At 41.6% G+C, this 25104-nt stretch overlaps 2 protein-coding genes across 7 annotated transcripts in view; one reads left to right on the top strand and one right to left on the bottom strand.

Annotated features, from left to right (window-relative positions):
* GANC (glucosidase alpha, neutral C) overlaps positions 1-12974 on the bottom strand; it is an 80576-nt gene extending 67602 nt beyond the window's left edge. For 4 of the 5 annotated variants that reach the window (XR_009545266.1, XM_060174455.1, XM_007533620.3 and 1 more), the window contains exons 1-4: positions 12830-12974; positions 11769-12348; positions 10119-10181; positions 7967-8075 (exon numbers count right to left, since the gene is read on the bottom strand). Coding sequence is in view for 4 of the 5 variants with exons in the window: in XM_060174455.1 (XP_060030438.1) it covers positions 7967-8075; positions 10119-10181; positions 11769-11797 (201 nt within the window). In the remaining variant the exon portion in view is untranslated. Of the gene's footprint in view, positions 1-7966; positions 8076-10118; positions 10182-11768; positions 12349-12829 lie in introns of those variants that run through there. The other variant, XM_060174457.1, reaches the window with a different exon arrangement.
* Positions 12822-25104, top strand: part of TMEM87A (transmembrane protein 87A) — a 47154-nt gene continuing 34871 nt past the window's right edge. For both annotated transcript variants that reach the window (XM_060174459.1, XM_060174458.1), the window contains exons 1-4: positions 12822-13019; positions 16264-16324; positions 21097-21182; positions 23295-23405. In XM_060174459.1, the coding sequence (XP_060030442.1) occupies positions 12876-13019; positions 16264-16324; positions 21097-21182; positions 23295-23405 (402 nt within the window). In that variant the 5' untranslated portion in view covers positions 12822-12875. The remainder of the gene's footprint in view (positions 13020-16263; positions 16325-21096; positions 21183-23294; positions 23406-25104) is intronic.

Raw genomic sequence — 25104 nt, 5'->3', positions numbered from 1 at the left:
TGAAAATGATCCTCTAAAGATATTGGGCTCATTAGTTATCTCTGCAACTGAAACAAAAAGCTATCATTTCTGAACAAATGGAAGTATGTCTCTTGTTTTGAATTTCCAGACCACATTCATAGCACCTCCGAATGTGAAACCTCCTGTGAGATACCCATCTCATCTCAGAAACTCTACTGGCAGCTTGTTGATAAGCAGTTAGCTAGATATGAGATCCAGACAGCTTTAGAAATTACTGTCTGGGTCTTCTTTATCCCTATCAGACTGACAGAGGGTGTAAAACCTTAAGTCCCCATTAGTCATCTCACTTCTGAGTGACCAGAAGGGCATTAAAATGGAATTCAGGCCGGAGGCGGAGCTACGAGCAGCAGATCGCTTTCTCTCCTCTCCTCTCCTGGATCAACTAGGAATACCAAAGGAGACCACCCGGACCTAAACAAGACAGGACTAGAATGACCACAGGAACCCAGTAAATCACCCGTGAGTACAAACACGTGTGGCTGGTGACAGAGAGGAGAGAGGGGCCTAAGGAGAGATTAAGTGACTGCTAACATTCAGCAGTTTATCAGTGGAGACACCACCTCCAGTCTGCTCCACAACAAGGGGACAGCTGAAGGGATGAAAGGACTCCCCAGAAACTCACCAAGTGCAACTCTGAGTCTCCATTGCTACTACCCTCAGAATCTGGAGCAGCAACAGGGAGGGACACCAGGGTACAGAGATCTAACCAGGAAACTCAGGAGAAGACCTATACCTCCTTGGCATAGCTGAGGGGCTGTGAAAGTCTCTTTGCATAACCACTGGATTATCTCTGCCACACCCTGCTTTATCTCTTGGTTAGGAGTCAGTGATTAAGGGAAGAAGCCTATTGATAGTTTAAAAGCCCTCAGGTATCCATAGCCTACAGGGAAGAAAAAAAAGAGGCTTTTACACCACTGAGCTTCAACTCAGGGATTGAAAAAAAAACTGTTAACTTCCACCACAGTAAACCCTTTAATTAAATTACTTAGACACAAGTCAATCCAGGCAATAGTGATCAATAATTTGAAAAGTACTGATAAAGGGAACTCATAACATAATATATAAAATGGTTAAAACAACAAGAAAAAATATTGGAGACTCGGAACCAGGACAAGAGTCCAGCTAAAAGTCCTCCAGAGGGCGAAGCACAAAACAATGAGTTCAACATCCAAACATTAGCTAAGGAAATAATAATAGGAGTGAGTAAAGAATTTGAAAAAATTGTAATCAGAAATGCAGGAACAACAAATGAGAATATGGAAGAAAATTCTAATTGTCTCATGGTTATTAGAGAGCTGAAAGCTGAAATCGCTGAGCTAAGAAGGCAACTAGCTGAACAAGCTAAAATAGTATCAGAGCAAGGCAACAAAATAGATGAACTCCAGAAAGCAGTAGAGGGCAGAGAGAATAGAATCTATGAGGCTGAAGACAGAATTAGCAAGTTTGAGGATGAATTAGAGACAACTAAAAAAGAAGTAAGAGATCTCAAAAAGAGATTAAGAGATGCTGAAAACAACAACAGAGTCCTATGGGATGACTTCAAAAGAAACAATATACGCATTATTGGCTTACCAGAGGAAGAAAGAGGAGAGGAAGAAAGCATTCTCCAGGCCATAATAGCTGAAAATTTCTCTAGTCAAGACAACACCAAAGACATAAAGATTTAAGAAGCCCAGAGGGTCCCAAACAGAATTAACCCAGACCTAAAGACACCAAGACATGTCATACTTAGAATGGAAAGGAATAAGGATAAAGAAAGGATCCTCAAGGCTGCAAGAGAAAAACAAAGAGTCACCTACAAAGGAAAACCCATAAGATTAGCAGCAGACTTCTCTATACAAACACTACAGGCCAGAAGAGAATGGCAAGATATCTATCGAGTGCTCAATGAGAAAGGCTTTCAGCCAAGAATACTATATCCTGCTAGACTGTCATTCAGACTAGATGGAAGCATCAAAACCTTCTCAGACAAGCAACAGTTGACGGAAGCAACCATCACCAAGCCTGCCCTGAAAGAAGTTCTGAAAGAAACCTGACCACCACAAATAGGACATATATCAAAACACTCTAAAACTCTACAAGAATGGCGTTAAAATATCTTCAATCTTTGATATCAATAAATGTCAATGGCCTGAATTCACCTATTAAAAGACACAGAGTAGGAAGATGGATCAGAAAACACAACCCAACAATATGTTGTCTACAGGAAACTCACCTAACTCAACAGGACAAACACAGACTTAAAGTGAAAGGATGGAAAACTATCATTCAAGCCAATGGTCCACAAAAAAGGGCAGGAACAGCTATTCTCATATCTGACATGATAGACTTTAAAATAGATAAGATTAAAAAAGATAGGAATGGACACTACTTAATGCTCAGAGGATCAGTCAATCAAGAGGACTTAACAATTATTAACATCTATGCACCCAATGAGAAGCCATCTAAATACATCAAACTTCTACTGAAAGAGCTACAGCAATATATTAACAGCAACACAGTCATAGTAGGGGACTTCAACACCCCACTATCTCAACTTGAGAGATCATCCAGGCAGAAAATCAGTACAGACATAAGGGAGCTAAATGAAGAGATAGATAAACTAGAACTATTGGACATTTTCAGAGTCATTCATCCCAAGAAACTGGAATACACATTTTACTCAAATCCACATGGATCATTCTCAAGGATAGACCATATGTTAGGCCACAAAGACAGCATCAGCCTATTCAAGAGCACTGAAATCATCCCAAGCATCTTCTCAGACCACAGTGGAATTAAACTAACACTTAGTAATCAACAAAAGATTAGTAACAGTCCCATAATGTGTAAGCTCAACAGTACACTTCTTAACAACTTCTGGGTGAAAGAGGAAATCAAGGAAGAAATCAAAATGTTTCGAGAGTTCAATGAAAATGAAGACACAAGCTATCAAAATATTTGGGACACAGCTAAAACAGTCCTAAGAGGGAAGTTCATAGCTATTCAAGCACACATTAGGAAACAAGAAAAGGCACAAATAAACAGCCTGATTGCACATCTCAAAGACCTAGAAGAAGAACAAAAAAGGAATCCTAAAGCAACCAGAAGGACAGAAATTACTAAAGTTAGGGCAGAAATAAATAACATTGAGAATAGGAAAACCATACAAAAGATCAACGAAAGTAAATGTTGGTTCTTCGAAAGAGTAAACAAAATCGACAAACATTTAGCCAGACTCACAAAACAAAAAAGGGAGAAAACCCAAATAAATTGGATAGTAAATGAAAGAGGAGAAATCACAACAGACACTGCAGAAATTCAACATATCATGCGAGGCTTCTATGAACAACTATATGCCACCAAGCTAGAGAACCTGGAAGAAATGAATGATTTCCTAGATACCTACCAACTTCCAAAACTAAGTAAAGAGGAAGTGGATAACATGAACAGGCCCATCACAGCTAATGAAATTGAAACAGTTATCAAAAATCTTCCCAAAAATAAAAGTCCTGGACCAGATGGTTTTACAAATGAATTCTACAAAACTTTCAAAGAAGAACTAATACCTCTACTTTTAAAAGTCTTCCAGAAGATTGAAGTCACTGGAATACTCCCTGCCAGCTTCTATGAAGCCAACATCACCCTGATACCAAAAGCAGACAGGGACACAACCAAAAAAGAAAACTACAGACCAATATCTCTGATGAACATAGATGCGAAAATATTGAACAAAATTCTAGCCAACCGGATACAGCAGTATATCAAAAAGATTGTTCATCATGACCAAGTGGGGTTTATCCCAGGCATGCAAGGTTCGTTTAATATACGTAAATCAATCAATGTGATCCACCACATCAACAAAAGCAAGACCAAAAACCACATGGTCATATCAATAGATGCAGAGAAAGCCTTTGACAAAATACAACATCCCTTTATGATCAAAACACTACAAAAAATGGGAATAGATGGAAAATTCCTGAAGATAGTGGAGTCTATATATAGTAAACCTACAGCCAACATCATACTCAATGGTGAAAAACTGGAAGCATTTCCCCTCAGATCAGGTACTAGACAGGGCTGCCCACTATCATCATTACTATTCAACATAGTGTTGGAAGCTCTTGGCATAGCAATCAGGCAGGAGCAAGGAATTAAAGGCATACAGATTGGAAGAGAAGAAGTCAAACTCTCCCTATTTGCAGATGACATGATAGTATACATGGAAAAACCTAAGGAATCCAGCAAGAAGCTTTTGGAAATCATCAGGCAATACAGTAAGGTGTCAGGCTATAAAATTAACATTCAAAAGTCAGTGGCATTCCTCTATGCAAACACTAAGTTAGAAGAAATTGAAATCCAGAAATCAGTTCCTTTTTCTATAGCAACAAAAACAATAAAATATCTAGGAGTAAACCTAACCAAAGAAGTGAAAGACTTGTATACTGAAAATTATGAGTCACTACTCAAAGAAATTGAAAAAGACACAAAGAAGTGGAAAGATATTCCATGTTCATGGGTTGGAAGAATTAACATCATCAAAATGAATATATTACCCAGAGCCATCTACAAATTTAATGCTATCCCCATCAAGATCCCAAGCACATTTTTTAGGAGAATAGAACAAATGCTACAAATGTTTATCTGGAACCAGAAAAGACCTAGAATTGCCAAAACAATCTTGAGAAAAAAGAACAGAACCGGAGGCATCAACACTCCCAGATCTCAAACTGTATTATAGAGCCATTGTCATCAAAACTGCTTGGTACTGGAACATGAACAGACACAATGACCAGTGGAATAGAATTGAGAGCCCAGAAATGAGGCCCCACACGTATGGACATCTAATCTTTGACAAAGGGGCCCAGACTATTATATGGGGAAAGCAGAGTCTCTTCAACAAATGGTGTTGGAAACAATGGGTTGAAACATGCAGAAGAATGAAACTGAATCACTGTATTTCACCAAATACAAAAGTAAATTCCAAGTGGATCAAGGACTTGGATGTTAGACCACAAACTATCAGATACTTAGAGGAAAATATTGGAAGAACTTTTTTCCACATAAATTTTAAAGACATTTTCAATGAAACGAATCCAATTACAAGGAAGACTAAGGCAAGTATAAACCTATGGGACTACATCAAATTAAAAAGCTTCTTCACAGCAAAAGAAACCACTACCCAAACCAAGAGACCCCTCACAGAATGGGAGAAGATCTTTACATGCCATACATCAGATAAGAGTTTAATAACCAACATATATAAAGAGCTTGCCAGACTCAACAACAAGACAACAAATAACCCCATCCAAAAATGGGGGGAGGACTTGGACAGAATATTCACCACAGAAGAGATCCAAAAGGCCGAGAAACACATGAAAAAATGCTCCAAGTCTCTGATTGTCAGAGAAATGCAAATCAAGACAACAATGAGATATCACTTCACTCCTGTGAGAATGTTACACATCAGAAAAGGTAACAGCAGCAAATGCTGGAAAGGGTGTGGGGTCAAAGGAATCCTCCTGCACTGCTGGTGGGAATGTAAATTGGTCCAACCTCTGTGGAGAACAGTCTGGAGAACTCTCAGAAGGCTAGAAATGGACCTACCCTATGAACCTGCAATTCCCCTCCTGGGGATATATCCTAAGGAACCCAACACATCGATCCAAAAAGATCTGTGTACACATATGTTCTTGGCAGCACAATTTGTAATAGCCAAAACCTGGAAGCAACCCAGGTGTCCAACAACAGATGAGTGGCTGAGCAAGTTGTGGTCTATATACACAATGGAATACTACTCAGCTGTAAAAAATGGTGACTTCACCGTTTTCAGCTGATCTTGGATGGACCTTGAAAAAATCATGTTGAGTGAAATAAGTCAGAAACATGAATACGGGATGATCTCACTCTCAGGCCGAAGTTGAAAAACAAGATCAGAAAAGAAAACACAAGTCGAACCTGAAATGGAATTGGAGTATTACACCAAAGTAAAAGACTCTGTGGGGAGAATACAGGTCCATGAAAAATGATGAATGAAATAGTGGGGGTTGTATTGTTAAATGGGAATCTGGGGAATGTTATGCATGTAAAAAAAAAAAAGAAGTAGAAACGCAAAGCAGAAATTGACTGAGTTTGGAGTATGGCACCAAAGTAAGAAAGCAGAAGTACACTAGAGTTTGCAGTGAGTACCCTCCCTAACACTTCCTCTCCACTATTCCAAGCTTTGGGTCCATGATTGCTCAACAATTTGTTTGGCTTTGTATGTTAACTCTCTTTTCAGCCACCAGGTTCCAGGTGTCATCAGGATGCCGGCCAGGCTTCCCTTGATTAAAGACCCCACCAATGTGTCCTGGAGCTCAGCTTCCCCAGAGACCCACCCTACTAGGGAAAGAGAGAGGCAGACTGGGAGTATGGACCGACCAGTCAACGCCCATGTTCAGCGGGGAAGCAATTACAGAAGCCAGACCTTCTACCTTCTGCAACCCTCAATGACCCTGGGTCCATGCTCTCAGAGGGATAGAGAATGGGAAAGCTACTGGGGAGGGGGTGGGATATGGAGATTGGGTGGTGGGAATTGTGTGGAATTATACCCCTCCTACCCTATGGTTTTGTTAATTAATCCTTTCTTAAATTAAAAAAAAAAAATGGAATTCAGTCCACAGTTACAGGGTAACCCTCCAGAATACATTCACTGACATGTGGATGTCTGAAGACCAGAACCCACAGATTTCCCACGCAGCCCCAATATTTCCAATACTTGAACATGAGACTATTCCAAGGGGTCCTCAAAGTTTTGAGTCTTGGGGGGATGAAAGTGCTGACATCCAGGATATCTTGCCTTTGCTTGTGAGAATCTTTAATTCCTTTTTGAGTCTTTTACTGAGATGTTGTAGTGTCTACTAGACAGGTCTGGTCCTAGAACTTGGCCTGGACATCACAGTCCTTCACATTTTCAGAAAAAGAGGTGTACGTAGGGAAACTCATCTATTTTTTGTAGAAATAAGAAATATTTTTTGTCATGTGTGGAGATCACCACTATACACTGGCATCAACGCTATGTTGTGAATTTGCATTTTGGCTCCCACTGTTAGTCAGGGTGCTCCTGACTCCTTTACTTTGCCTCAGCTTGTGTCTGTGAAGCCACTGCTCCTGACAGTCATTTTTTCTATTTTATTGGATAGGACAGAGAGAAATTGAGAGATGAAGGGAAGATAGACTGGGAAGGAGAAAGATAGACACCTGAAGACCTGCTTTGCCAGTTGTGAAGTGTCCCTGTTGTAGGTGGGGAGCTGGGGGCTTGAACCTGGGTCCTTATGTTTAGTACTATGTGTGTTTAACTGGGTACACCACTGCATGGTCCCCTAGAAAATAAAATTTGTAAAACACCCAAGAAAGTGGGGTCGGGCGGTGCAGTGGGTTAAGCGCATGTGGCACAAAGCACAGGGACCGGCGTAGGGATCCCGGTTCGAGCCCCCAGCTCCCCACCTGCAGGGGAGTCGCTTCACAGGCGGTGAAGCAGGTCTGCAGGTGTCTATCTTTCTCTCCCCTTCTCTGTCTTCCCCTCCTCTCTCCATTTCTCTCTGTCCTATCCAACAACGAATTGCGTCAACAAGGGCAATAATAATAACCGCAACAAAGCTACAACAAGGGCAACAAAAGGGGGAAAAAAAAAAAAGGCCTCCAGGAGTGGTGGATTCATGGTGCAGGCACCGAGCCCAGCAATAACCCTGGAAGGGAAAAAAAAAAAAACACCCAAGAAAGTATCTTATAAAATGGCAACCATTATCTTGATACCTACATTTTAAAAGATGTATTAGTTAATGACAAATAATGACAATTACTTGTCTCACAAAGTTTATTTTTGAAGACTACTTAGTTTTTAATTAGCCTTTGTGGAAGTTTATTTCATTCAGTCCAAATACATACAGGGACACATAATTCTCTGTAGAGGATATTTCTATCTCACCTCAGTTTCTTCATTGGTGATCTTGAACTTGGCACTTGTTGAACTTGTTGTGACAGAGTCTAGTGAGGTCCGATAGGTGGACTTCTTGGAAAGCCACTGTTTCTGCCGCCTACAGAATTTACAGATGCCCATGAATTATTTGTGTCTGCCAGCATTCAGTAGACTCTTATTATATGGACGTCTCTAAAACTCACTATGTTAGTAAGTGAACAGAGCACTGATATCTCTGGCATTCTAATAAAGTACTAACAGTACTACTTTGTTACTGAAATGCTAATAGAAGTAGTACTAAAAAAAAAAAACCAAACACTAATGAAATTGCTCAAAATAACACTGCTTATCTGTAGAACTCTCAGAAGGCTAGAGGTGGACCTACCCTATGACCCTGCAATTCCTCTCCTGGAGACATATCCTAAGGAACCAAACATACCCCTCCAAAAAAGATTTGTGTATACCTATGTTCATAGCAGCACAATTTGTAATAGCCAAAGCCTAGAAGCAACCCAAGTGTCCAAAAACAGATGAGTGGCTGAATAAGTTGTGATCTATATGCATAATGGAAGACCACTCAGCTATTAAAAATGGTGAATTTACCTCCTTCACCACCTCTTGGGTGGAGCTTGAAGGAATCATGTTGAGACAAGTCAGAAACAGAAGGATGAATATGGGATGATCTCACTCTTAGGCAGAAGTTGAAAAACAAGATCAGAAGGGGAAATACTGACCAGAATATGGAAACTAGAGTTGGTATAAGGTAAGTGTGGGGGTGGGGGTGGGGGCAGAGTTTGGGTCCTGGAACATGATGACAGAAGAGAACCTGGTGGGAGTTGAACTGTTATGTGGAAAACTGGGAAATGTTACGCATGTACAAACTACTGTATTTTACTGTTGACTATAAACCATTATCCCCTCAATAAAGAATAAATAAAAAAATATAATTATAAAAGAAAAAAGACATACTTGAAGGCTAAATTATAAGTCTGATCATCTACAGGGACAAGATGTAGAATGGAGTCTAACATTTTTCAATGTATGCCTTTTACATTATTTGAATTTTGAACCACATAAATGTATTATTAGTTCAAAGACATACACTTTAATATTAATTTAGAATCCTTTCAAAATATTTGTTTATTGAAAATTTTAACTAATAGTGTTAATAACATAGCTAAAGGTAAACATCTCCCATTCTGTAAGTTCCCTAATCATTAAAGTTCCTATTAGATACTATATTAGAAAGTCTATCAGTTCTCAAAAAATTTAATAAACATCTATTTTGAAATACTCTCAACAGAGAAGGATGAATACGGGATGATCTCACTCTCAGGCCGAAGTTGAAAAACAAGATTAGAAAAGAAAACACAAGTCGAACCTGAAATGGAATTGGAGTATTACACCAAAGTAAAAGACTCTGGGGTGGGTAGGTGGGTGGGGAGAATACAGGTCCATGAAAAATGATGAATGAAATAGTGGGGGTTGTATTGTTAAATGGGAATCTGGGGAATGTTAGGCATGTAAAAAAAAAAAGAAGTAGAAACGCAAAGCAGAAATTGACTGAGTTTGGAGTATGGCACCAAAGTAAGAAAGCAGAAGTACACTAGAGTTTGCAGTGAGTACCCTCCCTAACACTTCCTCTCCACTTTTGCAAGCTTTGGGTCCATGATTGCTCAACAATTTGTTTGGCTTTGTATGTTAACTCTCTTTTCAGTCACCAGGTTCCAGGTGTCATCAGGATGCCGGCCAGGCTTCCCCGGACTGAAGACCCCACCAATGTGTCCTGGAGCTCAGCTTCCCCAGAGACCCACCCTACTAGGGAAAGAGAGAGGCAGACTGGCAGTATGGACCGACCAGTCAACGTCCATGTTCAGTGGGGAAGCAATTACAGAAGCCAGACCTTCTACCTTCTGCAACCCACAATGACCCTGGGTCCATGCTCTCAGAGGGATAGAGAATGGGAAAGCTACTGGGGAGGGGGTGGGATATGGAGATTGGGCGGTGGGAATTGTGTGGAGTTGTACCCCTCCTACCCTATGGTTTTGTTAATTAATCCTTTCTTAAAAAAATAAAAAATAAAAAAATAAAAATAATTAAAAAAAAAAAAGAAATACTCTTAACAGAATTTTGATTCCTCTAACTCATTTTCTTTTCTTACCTGTAAAAGGCAATCTTGCGGCAGTCTTTGAAAATTTTTTTATCCACATCTTCATCTTCGACACTAAATAAGAGGACATTTTAAGGGGCATATTTTATACGTGACTTGTGAATTCAGTTCCTATACCACCTTCTTCTTTTTTTTTTTTCCTGCTCCCTTCTTGTACCTTCTTTAATGATAGTATGGACATGGGAAGTAAGACTCTGCAATGCAAAACCATGTCACCACGTAACATGACACAATGAGACATACGCTGCAGAATAGCATTCTTTCCCAATTCATCCACGGAACATAATACATGAAGCTTTGGGATTACTCTGAGAGCAACTGAAATAGAGCACTGTCACTTCAGGGAAAGAGTTCTTTACAAATAATGACCAAAGGTTATGGCCACAACAATAAAATCTAGAGGAATAAAAGCAACTTCCCTCCAGCCAAGCAAAAACTAACCAACCACCTAGTTATTCAGCAAAATATTTTCATAATATTCTTACTCTGTATTGGACTCTGAGGAAGATATGAAAAAGTTGTGTCTGAGATTTCTGAGAGCAGAATCACAAATCTGTGAGATTTTTGTAAGAAAACAATCACCAATCAACCTGGCAAGTGCTACTGAAAATCTTTTGCAGCAGGTTAAGCACATATGGCATGAAGCACAGGAACCTGCATAAGGATACTGGTTCGAGTCCCCGACTCCCCACCTGCAGGGATGGGTCGCCTCCTGGGTGGTGAAGCAGGTCTGCAGGTGTCTTTCTCTCCCCCCTCTATCTTCCCTTCCTCTCTGGATTTCTTTCTGTCCTATCCAATAACAAGGGCAACAAAAAATGGGGGACAGTGGCCTCCAGGAGCAGTGGATTTGGCTCGGAGCCCCAGCAATAACCCTGAGGGCAAAAAAAAAAAATAAAATAAAATCTTTTGCTTGTTAAGATGGTCCTGCTAATCTAGTGGTATTTTAAAAAATATTTCCAAAACAACTGATTCTGGAACAGAACATCAGCAAGATGTATTCAAAGTGCTCCTTGAGTGTATGTATACAGATCAAAACAATCGAAGGATATATGAAAAAGAAAATCACATTGGTTTTCAGGCAAGATGTAGCTGACTACAGTTACAAGCAGCAAGTGCATGATCATGCAGGAAGCTATGAGTGAACACCGATTCCAAATTCTCATGAAAGCAAGCCCCCGGCAGACACACTGGCCTACTATCATAGAAAATGATTCATCACCAAAGAAGTCAAATCTTTCATTGAATCAGTCATTGCCAGTATTCCTTTTAAGTTCAGCAGAGATGAGAGAAACGCAGTCTCTTCTTCCCTACTTTGAAGCATGAGCTCTGAAGCGACATAGGAAAAGGTGAAAGAAAGTAATTGCATTTGGAAAGCAGTATGCTTGGAATTAGGTGTTGGGCTTTCTGATCACAGCAGTGGGAGCACTGTTTTGACACCCCATCCCGCATTTTATGAGAGGTTGTTCTGAATATCAGCCAACACCCCGAGATGTTGAGAATTAAAAGTCACAGAGATTAAATGCATAAACACCAAATATGCAGACAAAAAGTGCCAACAATCAGCAAAACCTTCAATGCCAGTTGTGCTTGCAGGTGCTTCCTGGCACTATCCTCAAGTCCCCCAGGACCGCTGAGCTTTACCTTATTTCTTCTTTCTCAGCTGCTGCCATGACTTCGCAGTCACTTCACTGACTGGCTTCTAGTTCCGGGTTCTCTCCTGTGACCAAGACGATCTTACTCGAATGGTGATTGCTAATCACAACCAACACAGCCTCCCAGTCAAGTTTATGGGAAAGTGAGTCCTCTTCCGGTCCTCATGGAGTGACAGACCTACTCTCTCACCCCCTAGCATTGCAAGCCCCCAACTAGCGTTTCTACAGGGTTTTGTTTGATACGTTACTCTGACTATGAGTGGTCGACGAGCAAGTCGTTTTCAGTAGGAATCAAAATTGCTTTTGCAACCCACATGGAAGGGTCGTTCACGCATGAGCCTCAGTGGACAGAAATCTAATACCTGAGAACCAGGAAGTGCCCAGCGAGGCTGCCAACTTGGGACAGAAGCTTCTACAGGTCGATCCTGGGGTGGGATCCCCAGTCACCACAGAAGCACTGAACACGGATCCACGCTCCCTGCGATTTTAATTTTCGTGCTAGGAGTGCTGGATGTGTCTCTGCTGGAGGTTGATGTTCTCTGGCCAAACTCTCGTACTTATTTTCAAGGCTGCAAGGGGAGGAGTTATTTATCACAACACCCAGTTTGGAAATTGCCCAATTCCAGTCTGCCTGGAGTCTTCCGGAGTCCCAGGTCTCACAACTAAAAAAAAAAAAGCCAGCCAGGCATGCAAGCAAGCAGCAGGATTTCTGACTCCACGTCTGATTTTGACTTAGAGGGACGGGGGGGGGGTGACGACAGTCAAACACTTTGCGGGGTGCTTGCCGGGTCCCTTCAAGCACAGGAGGCGACGGGGGAGACCCGACCCGGGTGGAGCTATCTTTGGGGCCTCACTCATTCAAAGGCTGCAGGGTGGCCAGGTTGAGACAGAAGCACGCGTGCGCACTAAGGCCAGGCGCCTGCCCGGGGGGCGGGGCCTCCCGGTAGCAAAACAAACAAGTCCCACGAGGTTTTGAGGACCCGGATGATCCCGTCCCCCCCCCGCCCCCCCCCCCCCAGCCGAGCCGAGCCGGAAGAGGGCGGGACGAACCGGAAGGAGGAGAAATGCTTTCACCAGGCACTCCACGGCTGTGAAGATGGCGGCGGCTGCGTGTCTTCCGGGGCTGCCTGTCGTTCTTTTGCTTTTGGGGGCTCAGCCGTCCCCACTGTCGCTTTTCGGCATAGGGCCAGCACCCGTGGCTGCCGGCGACCGTTCCAAGTGGCACATTCCGATACCGTCGGTGAGTGTTCAGTTCGGTAACCGAGGCTGGAGGAGCAGGGGGTGGGGCTACGGCGGCCCGCGGGGCCCAGGAAGGTTCCGCCGCTGTCGGCCACCCGAGGGGCCGGCGCGCGGGGGGTTTGCGGTGCGGCGGCGTCCCCGAAACCCACCTCCTCACTGAGAGCCGTGCACATCTGTGGGCCGGTGGCAGGGGTTTCGGGGCCCCCGCAGCCGTGGAGGGGAGCCACGCTGAAGTGGCTTTTTAGCAGCAAAGTCTGACAACTTTCGGGGCCCGGGCAGAGGCGTGCCAGCCCGCGTGCGTGCAGGTGCAGTGCAGCTCCTCCGTCCAGCTCGAGTTTCACGGAATCCAGCCACCCGGGGCTGGACGAGAGCTGTTTGATAGTAGACGTCTCTTCTCGCATCGTCTGCAGTGTGTGTGTGTGTGTGAGAGAGAGAGACAGAGACAGAGACAGACACACAGAGGCAGGCAGGGCTAGAGGCAGAGACTGGGTCATTCTGCTCAGCAATTGGAGCTTTTGAAATGGTCATTCTAAGCTGAGCTGTGTCGTTTAGCAAACCTGGTTTATTTAAAACGTGTTTCTGAACTTGTTCCAGATTGAGAGAAATGACATTCTGGAACCTGACAGGCTGAGGTTAGTGTCTGTCTGTCTGTCTGCCTGTCTGTGTCTCTGTCTCTCTCTCTCTCTCTCTCTCTCACAGTTTGACTACATCGGCTGACCATTTCTGCCCACCGCCTCCCTTTTGTCAACCCCACTCAGCGTAAGAGCTGTAGTCCTGTGAGCAGACTCAAGTCAGAGTAGACAAGGAGTATTGACATGTCCTAGTCCTGTTAAAGCCACGATGGTCTTTTTGTTGCATTCTCCTCTGCTCACGGTCATATTGGTTATAATGTCCAGTTCTTTTTTTTCCTCGGTGTTTTTGGATAGGACAGAGAGAAATTGAGAGGGGAGGGTAAGATAAGGAGGGAGAGAGACAGACACCTGCAGGCCTACCTCACCGCCTATGAGGCGACTCCCCTGCTGGTAGGGAGCTGGGGACTCGAACCGGGAACCTTGCGCTGGTCCTTGGCTTCATACTATATGCACTTAACCAGGTTTGCCACCGGCCGGCTCCCATAATGTCCAAGTCGTAATTGAGCTGTTTTTTCTTAATTGAGTTTTTTATTTATATAATTTTTTATTTATAAAATGGAAATATAGACAAGACCATAGGATAAGAGGTGTACAGCTCCACACAATTGCCACCACCAGAACTCCTTGTCCTACCTCCTCCTTTGAAAATTTTCCTAATCTTTATCCCTCTGGGAGTATGTGGGGTGCAGAAGGTGAAAGGTCTGGCTTCTGTAATTACTTCTCCCCTGAACATGGGCGTTGACAGATCAATCCATACTCCCAGCCTGTCTCTCTGTTTCTGTAGTGGGGCAGGGCTCTGGGGAAGCGGGTCTCCAGGGCACATTGGTGGGGTTGTCTACCCAGGGAAGTCAGGTTGTCATCATGGTAGCATCTGGAACCTGGTGGCTGAAAAAGAGTTAAGTTATAAAGCAGAACAAGTTGTTGACTAATCATGAACCTAAAGGCAAGAATATTGCAGATGAAGATTTTGGGGTCTCCGTTTTGGAAAAGGCTAGTAGGTCTATTTTAGGTATATTCCATGGGGCCCATGACTTTACCGGCTTTTGCCTGAACCTGATATGCAGGACCCAAGTTATTGTCTGGGGAGATGGTGTCATAGTTGGAAAAAGGGCTAGAAAACTGGATCAGGGAAGAGAGTAGCTCCCAAATATGGGGAAAGGGTATATCTTCTTCTTCTTTTTTTTTTTTTTTTTGCTTCCAAGGTTATTTCTGGGCTCGGTGCCTGCACCACGAATCCACTGCTCTTGGAGGTTATTTTCTCCCTTTTGTTGCCCTTGTTGTTTTATCGTTGTGATTATTATTGTTGTTCTTGTTGTAGGATGGGACAGAGAGAAATGGATAGAGGAAGGGAAGGGGGGGCGACTGGGGACTGGCGGACAGAGAAAGCTAGACACCTGCAGACCTGCTTCACCGCCTGTGGTAAAGCGACCCCCCTGCAGGTGGGGAGCCAGGGGCTGAAACCAGGATCCTTACACCAGTGCTTGCACTTTGCTGCAATGTGCACTAAACCCTCTGCGCTACCGCCCGACCCCCTGTAAATATAGTTGACTGTAAACCCCATGGGTTTGATCTGGGGCCCATAGTCAGCACAGGAGCCTATGTAACCTCTGCATCCCTGTAGGTCTGAGCTCACATTCTGTGGTCACGGCTAGGAACATTGTAGACTGCACTAATTTCAGCACCCATCTTCCTCAGGTGGTAGGTAGAGTATGTTGTCCAACCTCCCTTCGGAGAGTGGAACATTCCCTACCATTATTGATCCACTTTGAGAACAAGGTCCTATAGGGGTCCACAGAGGGGTCCATTATGTTGTTCCTGATGGAGATGACCAATGACAGTGGCGAGAGGGATTTGTTAGAGGCCTAGACCCATCATGTCCTTAATTGAGCTTTTAACATGGCAAGCTTTTGCTCAATTGGCAAAGATCTTTAGGTTCTTGGTTTTAGACATTTATAACAAAATGATTAGTAGTTAAGGCTTCTCATTAATTTGAAGAAATGATTGGTTATTCTGATCTGGAAAGGCAAGTAAAGGAAGTTAACTGATTAGAGAATAGTTCCCATAAAGATGTAAATTGGAATTTCAAACAATCTAACTTCCAGAGTTCTTTTTTTTCATTATTAGTGATTTAATATGATTTACAGAATTATGAGGTAACGGGTATAATTCTGCACCATTCCCACCACCAGGCCTTCTTCTTCTTCTTCTTCTAGCGTTTGCCCTTCTTCCGTAGCCAGTCAACAGCGTCAGGTTGAAAGCTGTCAGGAGCTGCTTGTTGCTGGCTTTGAAAGTGACTGGGATCCATGTGGATTCAGTCGGCTAGGAAGGATCGTCAGTTTCCCCAATGAATGGGTACTCACGGGATGCACCACGAGAAGGTCGATCCAATGCATCCTAGAGTTCTTTAGCTCCATTGGGGGAAAATGATGTGTCTGCACCAAACTGCAGAATCCTTCAGTTTAGAAATGGCTGAGTTTTATTAAAAGGAAACATGTTGATGCCTTTTTCTGTTAAAAAAATGAAGATGCATTTAGGTTTTGATATGAGTTATATTCACTTTTGGGGGTTAAAGCCATCTGATGCTAACTGTCTTTCTCTCCTTTATCTTTGCAGGGGAAAAATTATTTTAGTTTTGGAAAGATCCTCTTCAAAAATACCACTATCTTCCTGAAATGTGAGTTCTTACACTCATGAAGTTTTAATCGTTTTTGAGTGATTTGTATATTTTTAAATTACCTCTTTTTTTTCTTAAAGTAACCCCGATACTGTCACTATTGATTCTGAAATTTAATAGTCATGCACTATCAAGGTTAAAAAAAAAGTGATATAACTAAGGTCCATTCACTGAACAATTTCAGACTGCTTGTGTGATCTGTATTTCTTATTTTCATGTAGTTAGAAAAATTATGTTGATTACCTCCATGACGTTTTAATCTGTTCTGAATCATACAGATGCCACCAGATTTCCTTTTGTGTGCTTGTTAGATGACTACTTAGCACTGAGCTAGATTTGTCAGACCATTGAACCTGAGTGATTATAATCAGGAAATTTGTGTGTGTGTGTGTGTGTACGCAAAAGGAGTGTTTTACTACCTGGGCCTTTGAAACAGGAAGCTTAAAGATACTATCAGGAAATGTAGATTAATGTACAACAAAACCAGTCTGTCCAGTGGGGAAACTAGTATCTGAAACCAAAATATCTCATTGTGTATGAATGACAGGATTTCTTCTATTTCTGAAACTGGCTTTCTCTTCGAGAATAAATGATCACAGGCAGCTCCATTTCAAGATCAGAGCTCAAAATCTGAATTGTCTCTGTGTACTTGTAGGTATGTCTCTTTCCTGGGAAGCAGTGTTTTAAGTCATTGTTGGCTGATTTTATTGTCATTCAGAGTAGATTTGACTATGTGTCACACTCTAATTTAGATAGAGGGGTTGTGAGAAAAGACCCTGTCTCTTACTGAATTAAGTATCTGTGTGTGTGAAGAGGAGAGGTAGAATTTCTATAAAGGGTGTATTCTATTCATGCAAATTAAAAAATTTTTTTAAAAAAATTTTAATATTTATTTATTTTCCCTTTTGTTGCCCTTGTTGTTTAACATTGTTGTGGTTATTGATGTCGTTGTTGTTGAATAGGACAGAGAGAAATGGAGAGAGGAGGGGAAGACAGGGGGAAAGATAGACACCTGCAGACCTGCTTCACCGCTTGTGAAGCGACTCCCCTGCAGGTGGGGAGCCAGGGGCTTGAACTGGGATCCTTATGCCAGTCCTTGCACTTTGTGCCATGTGCGCTTAAACAAATTAAAAATTTTAACTTAAGTTAGATGTAAATAAAATCATCTGCTTTGATAACTGACATTTCTTAGGAGTTTGCTAGATATGAATAGCTTTTAGGGATAGTACCATTTATTTATTTTATTCTTGTAATAGCCTAACAGTAACCTGTATTCTACTCTGCCATTATTATGTACAGTACTGTTTGACTTGTGCTTTGATAATCTATATAGATTTTATATTTTGAAGTATCTGCATGTCATTGCTTCTGGAGGATTTGATGCTTCTTAAAATTTACATGTCTTTTGTCACTTCTGTCATGTCCTCTCTAATTATACACCTTTCCATTAACATGATAGGACCATTTTCATCGTTTCTTTAAACCTTCCATGCAAAATTCTAAAGGGTGGGGGGGGTGCCTTTTAACATGAATGGTATTTCTACAGTTAGGTTTCCCAAGAAAGTCTATTTAGGGGATTTTCGTACTGACTTTTATTTAATTAATACCATTGCTGTCTCGGTTCTTATGAGTGAGTAGTCCATGGCAGCATTGCAGTATCCTTGTTATCATTTCCATAAATTCTCTTCAATATGTCAGAATTTTGTGTATTTTATTTGAGTGTTGTTAAAGTATGTCATTCAAAAATTAGAGGCAGTCATTGAGAACAAAAGGGAAAAGTTGTGATTCAGGTGTGCTTCTTTTGTTAAGACCCAAAAATAGTCTTTCGATGTAGTTATGGTTATCTGTCATGTTATATATATATATATATATATATATATATATTAGCTTTATTTATTTATTGGATAGACACAGCCAGAAATTGAGAGGGGAGGGTAAGATAGAGAGGAAGAGAGACACAGAGACACCTGCAGCCCTGCTTCACTACTCATGAAGCTTTCCCCCTGCAGGTGGGGACCAGGGGCTCGAACCTGTGTCCTCTTGCACTGTAACATGTGCGCTCAACCAGGTGTGCCACCACCTGGCCCCATCTGTCACGTTTTTTAATGTGCAGGTAGGACAGTCAGCCGGGCATACAGTCATATTTATGCTCCCAAGTCTTTAGACTAATGCCTTGGTCCACTAAAATATTGTATTTCCAACTGGATGTAGTGACTTATATAAAGCTTCTCTTGAGGATTTGGAAAGAACCTAGTACTCTTTTGTCCTTGTTTTTGCTATTCTTTTTCTTTCTTTTCTTTTTTTATTTTTTTGCCTCCAGGGTTATCGCTGGGGTTCGTCGCCAGTGCACTATGAATCTGTTGCTCCTGGGGCCACTTTTTCTATTTTTATTTGACAGGACAGAGAGAAATTGAGAGGGAGTGGAAGGAGAGATAGAGAGGAAGAGAGAAAGGTAGACACCTGCAGACCTGCTTCATTGATTGTAAAGTGTCCCCCCTGCAGGTGGGGAGTGGGGACCCAAATCCTTAGTACTGTGTGAGCTTACCCTGGTACGCCACTGCCTGGCCCCCTGCTTTTGCTAGTCTTAACTTTCCCAACCAGGTCTATTTTTTGTTCATCATTCTTTCTATCCAATTTTGGGTTCTTTCAAGGGCTTTTGTGAACCTCCCTCCTCCCCATGGGACTTTCATAGTGCCATTTAACAGTTAATGACTATTCCTCTGTGGTATCCCTACAGTTACTCTTTGTTTCCTTAACTAGAATGCAGTTTTTTTAAAAGAGTTTTCAGTGGGGGCCAGTTGTTGGCTTACCAGGTTAAGTGCACATATCACCATGAGCAAAGACCCGGGTTGGAGCGACTACTTCACAAGTTGTGAAGCAAGTCCTGCAGGTGTCTCTCTTTTCCTCTCCCTCTCTATCTCCTTCTCCCCTCTCAATTTCTCTCTGTCTTACCAAATAAAATAGAAAGAGAAAAAATGGCTGCTGGAGTGGTGGATTTGTAGTGCCAGCACTGAGTTCCAGTGATAATCACTGGTGGCATTTTTTTTTTTTAAAGTCATTATTTTGGGAGTTGGGAGGTAGCATAGCGGGTTAAGCACATGTGGCGCGAAGCACAAAGACTGGCATAAAGGTCCGGGTTCAAGCTCCCGGCTCCCCACCTGCAGGGGAGTCGCTTCACAGGCGGTGAAACAGGTCTGCAGGAGTCTACCCTTCTCTCCCCCTCTGTCTTCCCCTCCTCTCTCCATTTCTCTCTGTCCTATCCAACAACGATGACATCAATAACAACAGTAATAACTACAACAGTAAAACAACAAGGGCAACAAAAGGGAATTAGAAAAAAGTGGTTTTTTTTATTTTTTCACCAATTCTTTAAAACTTTTTTTATTGGTGATTTAATACTGATTTACAAAATTGTACAATACCAGGTATAATTCCACACCTTTCCTACCACCAGAGTTCTGTGTCCGCATTCCCTCCATTGGACACTGCAGTAAGGGGGCATAGCATAATGGTTATGCAAAGAGACCCTCTTACCTGAGGCTCTAAAGTACCAGGTTCAATCCCCCACACCACCATAAGCCAGAGATGAGCAGTGCTCTGGTTTAAAAAAACAAAACAAAACAAAAAGACTGCAGTAGTTCTCCCAAGGTCACAGATATGCGTTGACTGCTATTCCTATAACGATCTGTTTATATATCCTTGCCCATTTTTTCTATGGTTCTGCCTTCTCTTCCTTTCTAAGTAACACCTAATACTTTTGAGTGACCTTCTTTCTCCCCCTCTTCCCCCCCTTTCTCTTTCTGAGTCCTGCTGGAATTGGGGTTCAGAGCCCTCTGGACATTTCCTAACACCCCCCCCCCCCAGTATGGACCAGAATTCTTTATGGGGTGCAGAAGGTGGAAGGTCTGGATACTGTAATTGCTTCTCCGCTGGACATGAGCGTTCTTAGGTCAATCCATACTCTAGCCTGTTTTTGTCTTTCCCTAGAGGAAGAGTTTTTTTTTTTTTTTTTTTTTTTTTTTAGTAATTTGTGCCTTCAATTTAGTTTTGTTTCCCTCTTTAGCCTAAGGGTTCCTTCTAACTTTTCTTTTTTTTCCTTCTAACTTTGTGTACTTGCTCTGTTTTTAAGTATTTGAATGTAAATAAGTATTTGATAATAGTATACTAGTTTTAAGTTGTAACTGCTTTATAAGTTTCAGAATTTTTCCAATAGAGAAGCAGAAATCCAGATTTAAAAAAATATTTTTTGTGTGTTTATTTATTCCCTTTTTGTTGCCCTTTTTTATTGTTGTAGTTATTGTTGTTATTGATGTCATTGTTGTTGGATAGGACAGAGAGAAATAGAGAGAGATGGGGAAGACAGAGAAGGGGAGAGAAAGAGAGACACCCCCAGACCTGCTTCACCACTTGTGAAGAGATTTCCCTGCAGGCGGGGAGCCCGGGGCTCGAACCAGCATCCTTAGGCCGGTCCTTGCGCTTTGCGCCACGTGTGCTTAACCCGCTGCGCTACCGCCCGACTCCCTGAAATCCAGATTTTAAGGGATGAAAATAAATGTCCAGTTTCAAGGTTAAAAACTGCTTAACTATGTTTTCATTCTATAAAGAAAAATACTCTTATGTGAATATTATCTAATTCTTTGGACATATATTTGGAGAAAGGATGGTCCTTGAATAGCTCAGTTTAGCAGGAGATAAATAGGATATGGACATAAATAGGAAAAATGCTTTCTTTGGGAATCATCTTTTATTCATAAAAATTTCATCTTTTATAGTTGATGGAGAACCTTGTGAAGCATCTTTGAATGTAACCTGGTATCTGAAAAGTGCTGACTGTTACAATGAAATCTACAACTTCAGGGTAAGGAATATAGAACTGTGAACTTTTCTTGGACTTAAGAATTAATTAGGTCTCAACTTCTTAAATTTTAGAGGGTGGGTATATTTAGAGGCTTTTGAATATTTCCCATTTTGTTTCATACATAGAATATTTAAAAAGGCATCTACTCAAAGATTAAGATTTAATAATACTTAATAATTATTTTTACTTCTTAGTCAAAGATACTTTCTCTCTTTTTTTTTTTCTTTTTTGCCACTGGGGTTATGCTGGGGCTTGGTGCTGGCACTATGAATGCAGTGCTTCCAACAGCCCTTATTTTTCTTTTTTTCCCCCCTTTTTATTTTTTTCCTACTCTTATTAGATAGGACAGATAGAAATTGAGAGGGTAGGAGGAGATAGGGAGAGAGCAAGAGAGACACCTGCAGACACCTTTACCCCTTGTCAAAGGTCTCCCCTGCTGACGGGGTCCAGCCCAAGTCCTTGCTCATGGTAATACGTGCACTTCATTTGATGTACTACAGCCCATCTGGCCCCAATCAAAGATACTCTTGCATAAAGCTATCATTAAAATACCTCAAGTGGGCGAGGGGTAGCTAGCATAATGGTTATGCAAGACTTTCATGCTTAAGGCTCCAAAGTCCCAGGTTAATCCTCTGTGCCACCATAAGCCAGAGCAAAGCATGCTCTGGTAAAAAAAAAAAAGAGAGAGAGAGAGAGAGAGAGAGAGAGCAAAACTCTGCAAGTTTGTGACTCTAATGAATACAATTACTACTGGTGCAGCTAAGTGCCACTGCCTTGGATCCTTACCCATTTTTACTTGAGTACTTTCAGTGCAAGACACCTATCACTGTGATAGTTTTTGATACCAGAGCTGGTGGAAGGTCATGGGCTACACTTTCAGAATTTCTGTAGCACTGTATATCTGAGCCTTCAAGATACAATACAAGATATGAAGAGGTACAATTTCAGAAGTGATTTTTTTTTCCCCCCAGGCTTTTTCTATTCTTTTAAATTTGTTATTGTTGTTATTATTATTATACTTATTTATTTTATCAGAGCACTGCTGGTTCCTTATGCATGGTAACATGTGTTCAGCCAGGTGCACCACCTTTCTCCTCCCTAAAAAATATTTTACTAATAGAATTTATAGCTGAAAAATGGCATATTTGAATTATGATAAGCTGATCAAGAACTTAGCAAGTCTTGCTATCGTAGGCAAATTACATACACATTCAGAATGTGAAAAATAAGCACTCACGTTTTGAGTAAAAGATGATTTTGAATTGCCAGAGATCTAAACTGTAGAAATGACCAGTGGTTAGTAGGAGATGGCAAGTTGGAGCTTTAGAAGAGAGAGGGCAAAATTAGTTGGTATAGGCATGTAAGAAAAATCACAAGAGTGATAGATGAAATCACAGAATAATGAATTTTTTTTTTCTTGAGTATCAGTAGTGAACTGTGAGTGGCCATAACAGTTTTCTGACTCTCTTCGCTTGGGAGCACAGGTATACTTGAAAAAAGTAATTGACTTTTTTTTTATTGGGATTTTAATGGTTCACAGTACAGTTGTAGGCACATGCGTACAATTTCTCATCTCACCAAAATAGGTGTCTGTAAACACTCTTATTCCCAAATTAAGGCCATCATTGTGTACCAGGACTTCTGACAGTTTCCCATTGTTTCCAGGATTTTCAGAGGAACTCTGCATAGACCATGGATTAGAAACCTACACTTGATAGCCCTAATACTTTCAGATTCTTGGAAAGTGTTATGCAGCCTTCACCTCAGACCGTTACTTTTTAAAATAGCATAACCTAAACTTTTTGTGTTGTGTAAGAAATATAAGGGGCTGGGTGGTGGTGCACCTAGTTGAGCGCGCATGTTACCATGCAGGAGGACCCAGGTTCAAGCCCAGGTTCAAGCCCCAGGTGCCCGCCTGTTGGGGTGGAGCTTCACCAGTGGTGAAGCAGGGCAGCAGGTGTCTGTTTCTTACTCCTTCTCTATCTTCCCTCCCTTCTCAATTTCTCTCTGTCCTAGAAAAACAAAATAAATACAGTAAAAAATATATATGCTTCTGAATATCTTATTGTGGAAGGTCGGTTAAATACTGTGCATTTTCTCTTTCTTTTCCAGGCAGATGTGGAGTCATATTTGGATAGCCTTAAGGAAAAAAAAGGCTTGTCTGGGAAATACCAAACATCATCGAAATTGTTCCAGAACTGCAGTGAACTCTTTAAAACACAGGTAGTATTTGATAGTGGTTGGAGGGAAATAGGGGGAAATGTAATTGTGTATTTTTGGTCATAGTCATTTCATACTTCCCAGCTCATTTCTCTGATGTAAATAAGTTAGTAGCATGTTCTGATAGGTGTGTGGTCAGCCACTTACATATTCATCTCATTAAGAGAAGTTGTGCTTCCCTTAATATGTAAAAAAGCAAGCTCTTTCTCTCCCCCTCTTGCCCTATTTCCCTCTGTCTCTATCATAATAAATATTTTATAGTATATGAAACATAAAAATTATTATTTTACCCATTTAAAGTGTGCCTTACACACACACACACACACACACACACACACACACACACACACACACACACACACACACACACACACACACACACCCCCACCAGTGCACTGCTTAGCTCTGGCTTATGGTGGTGCGTGAGATTGAACCTGGGACTTTGGAGCCTCAAGAATGAGAGTCTCTTTGTGTAATTATTATGCTTTTTTCCCCTGCCCTTTCACACTCTTTAAAAACTTTTTATTTATTTATTTTTAAAACCAGAGCACTGATCAGCTCTGGCTTACAGTTGTGCAGGGGGTTGAACCTGGGACTTCAGATTCTCTGGTATGAGAGTCTTTTTGCATAACCATTATGTTATCCACTCCCACCCAAAACATTTTTTTTTATTCCTGTGAGAGATGGAGAGGGACCAGAGCACTGTTCAATTCTGGCATATGGTAGTATTGGGCATTGAACCCTCAAACATTTAAGTTCAGTGTACAGCCACTATGCTATCACCCTGATCTTAAAAGATTGGCTAAGCTCTTTCAGGGTCCTGGCATATCCCTCTATATATAAGATTTCGACTTATTTTCCTAGCTAACATAGGAGAACTGAAGTAAGTAATCTACTCAGGGAGGAGAATGTCTCATCTCTTGATAAATGGAAAGATATTTAGGATGGATAGATTTTTTTTTTTCAGGCATGGAATATTCATTGTACCCAAGAGTTAGGAATGTTAGGTTCAAATTCCAATTTTGCTGGTGACAATTTATATTTTATAGTTCTAAGTCATGTTTTCTTTATCCATGGAAAGAGTGGGACTGTAATATCCTTTTACCCTAAGCATTTGTATTTTTAAATTTTTTTACTTTTTTTAAAAATCTAAGTTATCTTTATTTATTTATTGGATAGAGACAGCCAGAAATCAAGAGGAAAGGGGAGGCTAGAGAGGAAGAGAGACAGAAAGACACCTGCAGCACTGCCTCACCACTCGTGAAGCTTTCCCCCTGCAGGTGGGGACTGAGGACTCAAACCTGGGCCCTTGCGCATTGTAACATGTGTGCTCAACCAGGTGCACTGCCACCTGGCCCCAATTTTTACTTTTTTATTGCCACCAGGGTTATTGCTGGGGAATGATGCCTGTGTGACAAATCTACTATTCCCAGGAGTTTTTTGGATAGAGACAGAGAGAAATTGTGAGGAAAGGAGAGATGAAGAGAGAGTGGGAGATACTTGGAGCACTGCTGCACTGTTCATGAAGCTTTTTCCCCTGCAGGTGCGGAGTGGGGACTTGAACCTGAATCCTAATACATGGCAGTGTGTGTGTGCTCTTCCTGTGCACCCTGCCTACCACCCCCGCCCGAGCATATACCTTAGATTCAAGGTTTTAAATTTCTCTAATTCGTACAGACAGATTGACCAGTTTGGCTTGATA

The sequence above is a fragment of the Erinaceus europaeus genome, chromosome 16, assembly GCF_950295315.1.
Source record: "Erinaceus europaeus chromosome 16, mEriEur2.1, whole genome shotgun sequence".
Classification (NCBI taxonomy): domain Eukaryota; kingdom Metazoa; phylum Chordata; class Mammalia; order Eulipotyphla; family Erinaceidae; genus Erinaceus; species Erinaceus europaeus.
The sequence above is the reverse complement of the archived record's forward strand: the minus strand, read 5'-3'. Positions and strand labels throughout refer to the sequence as shown.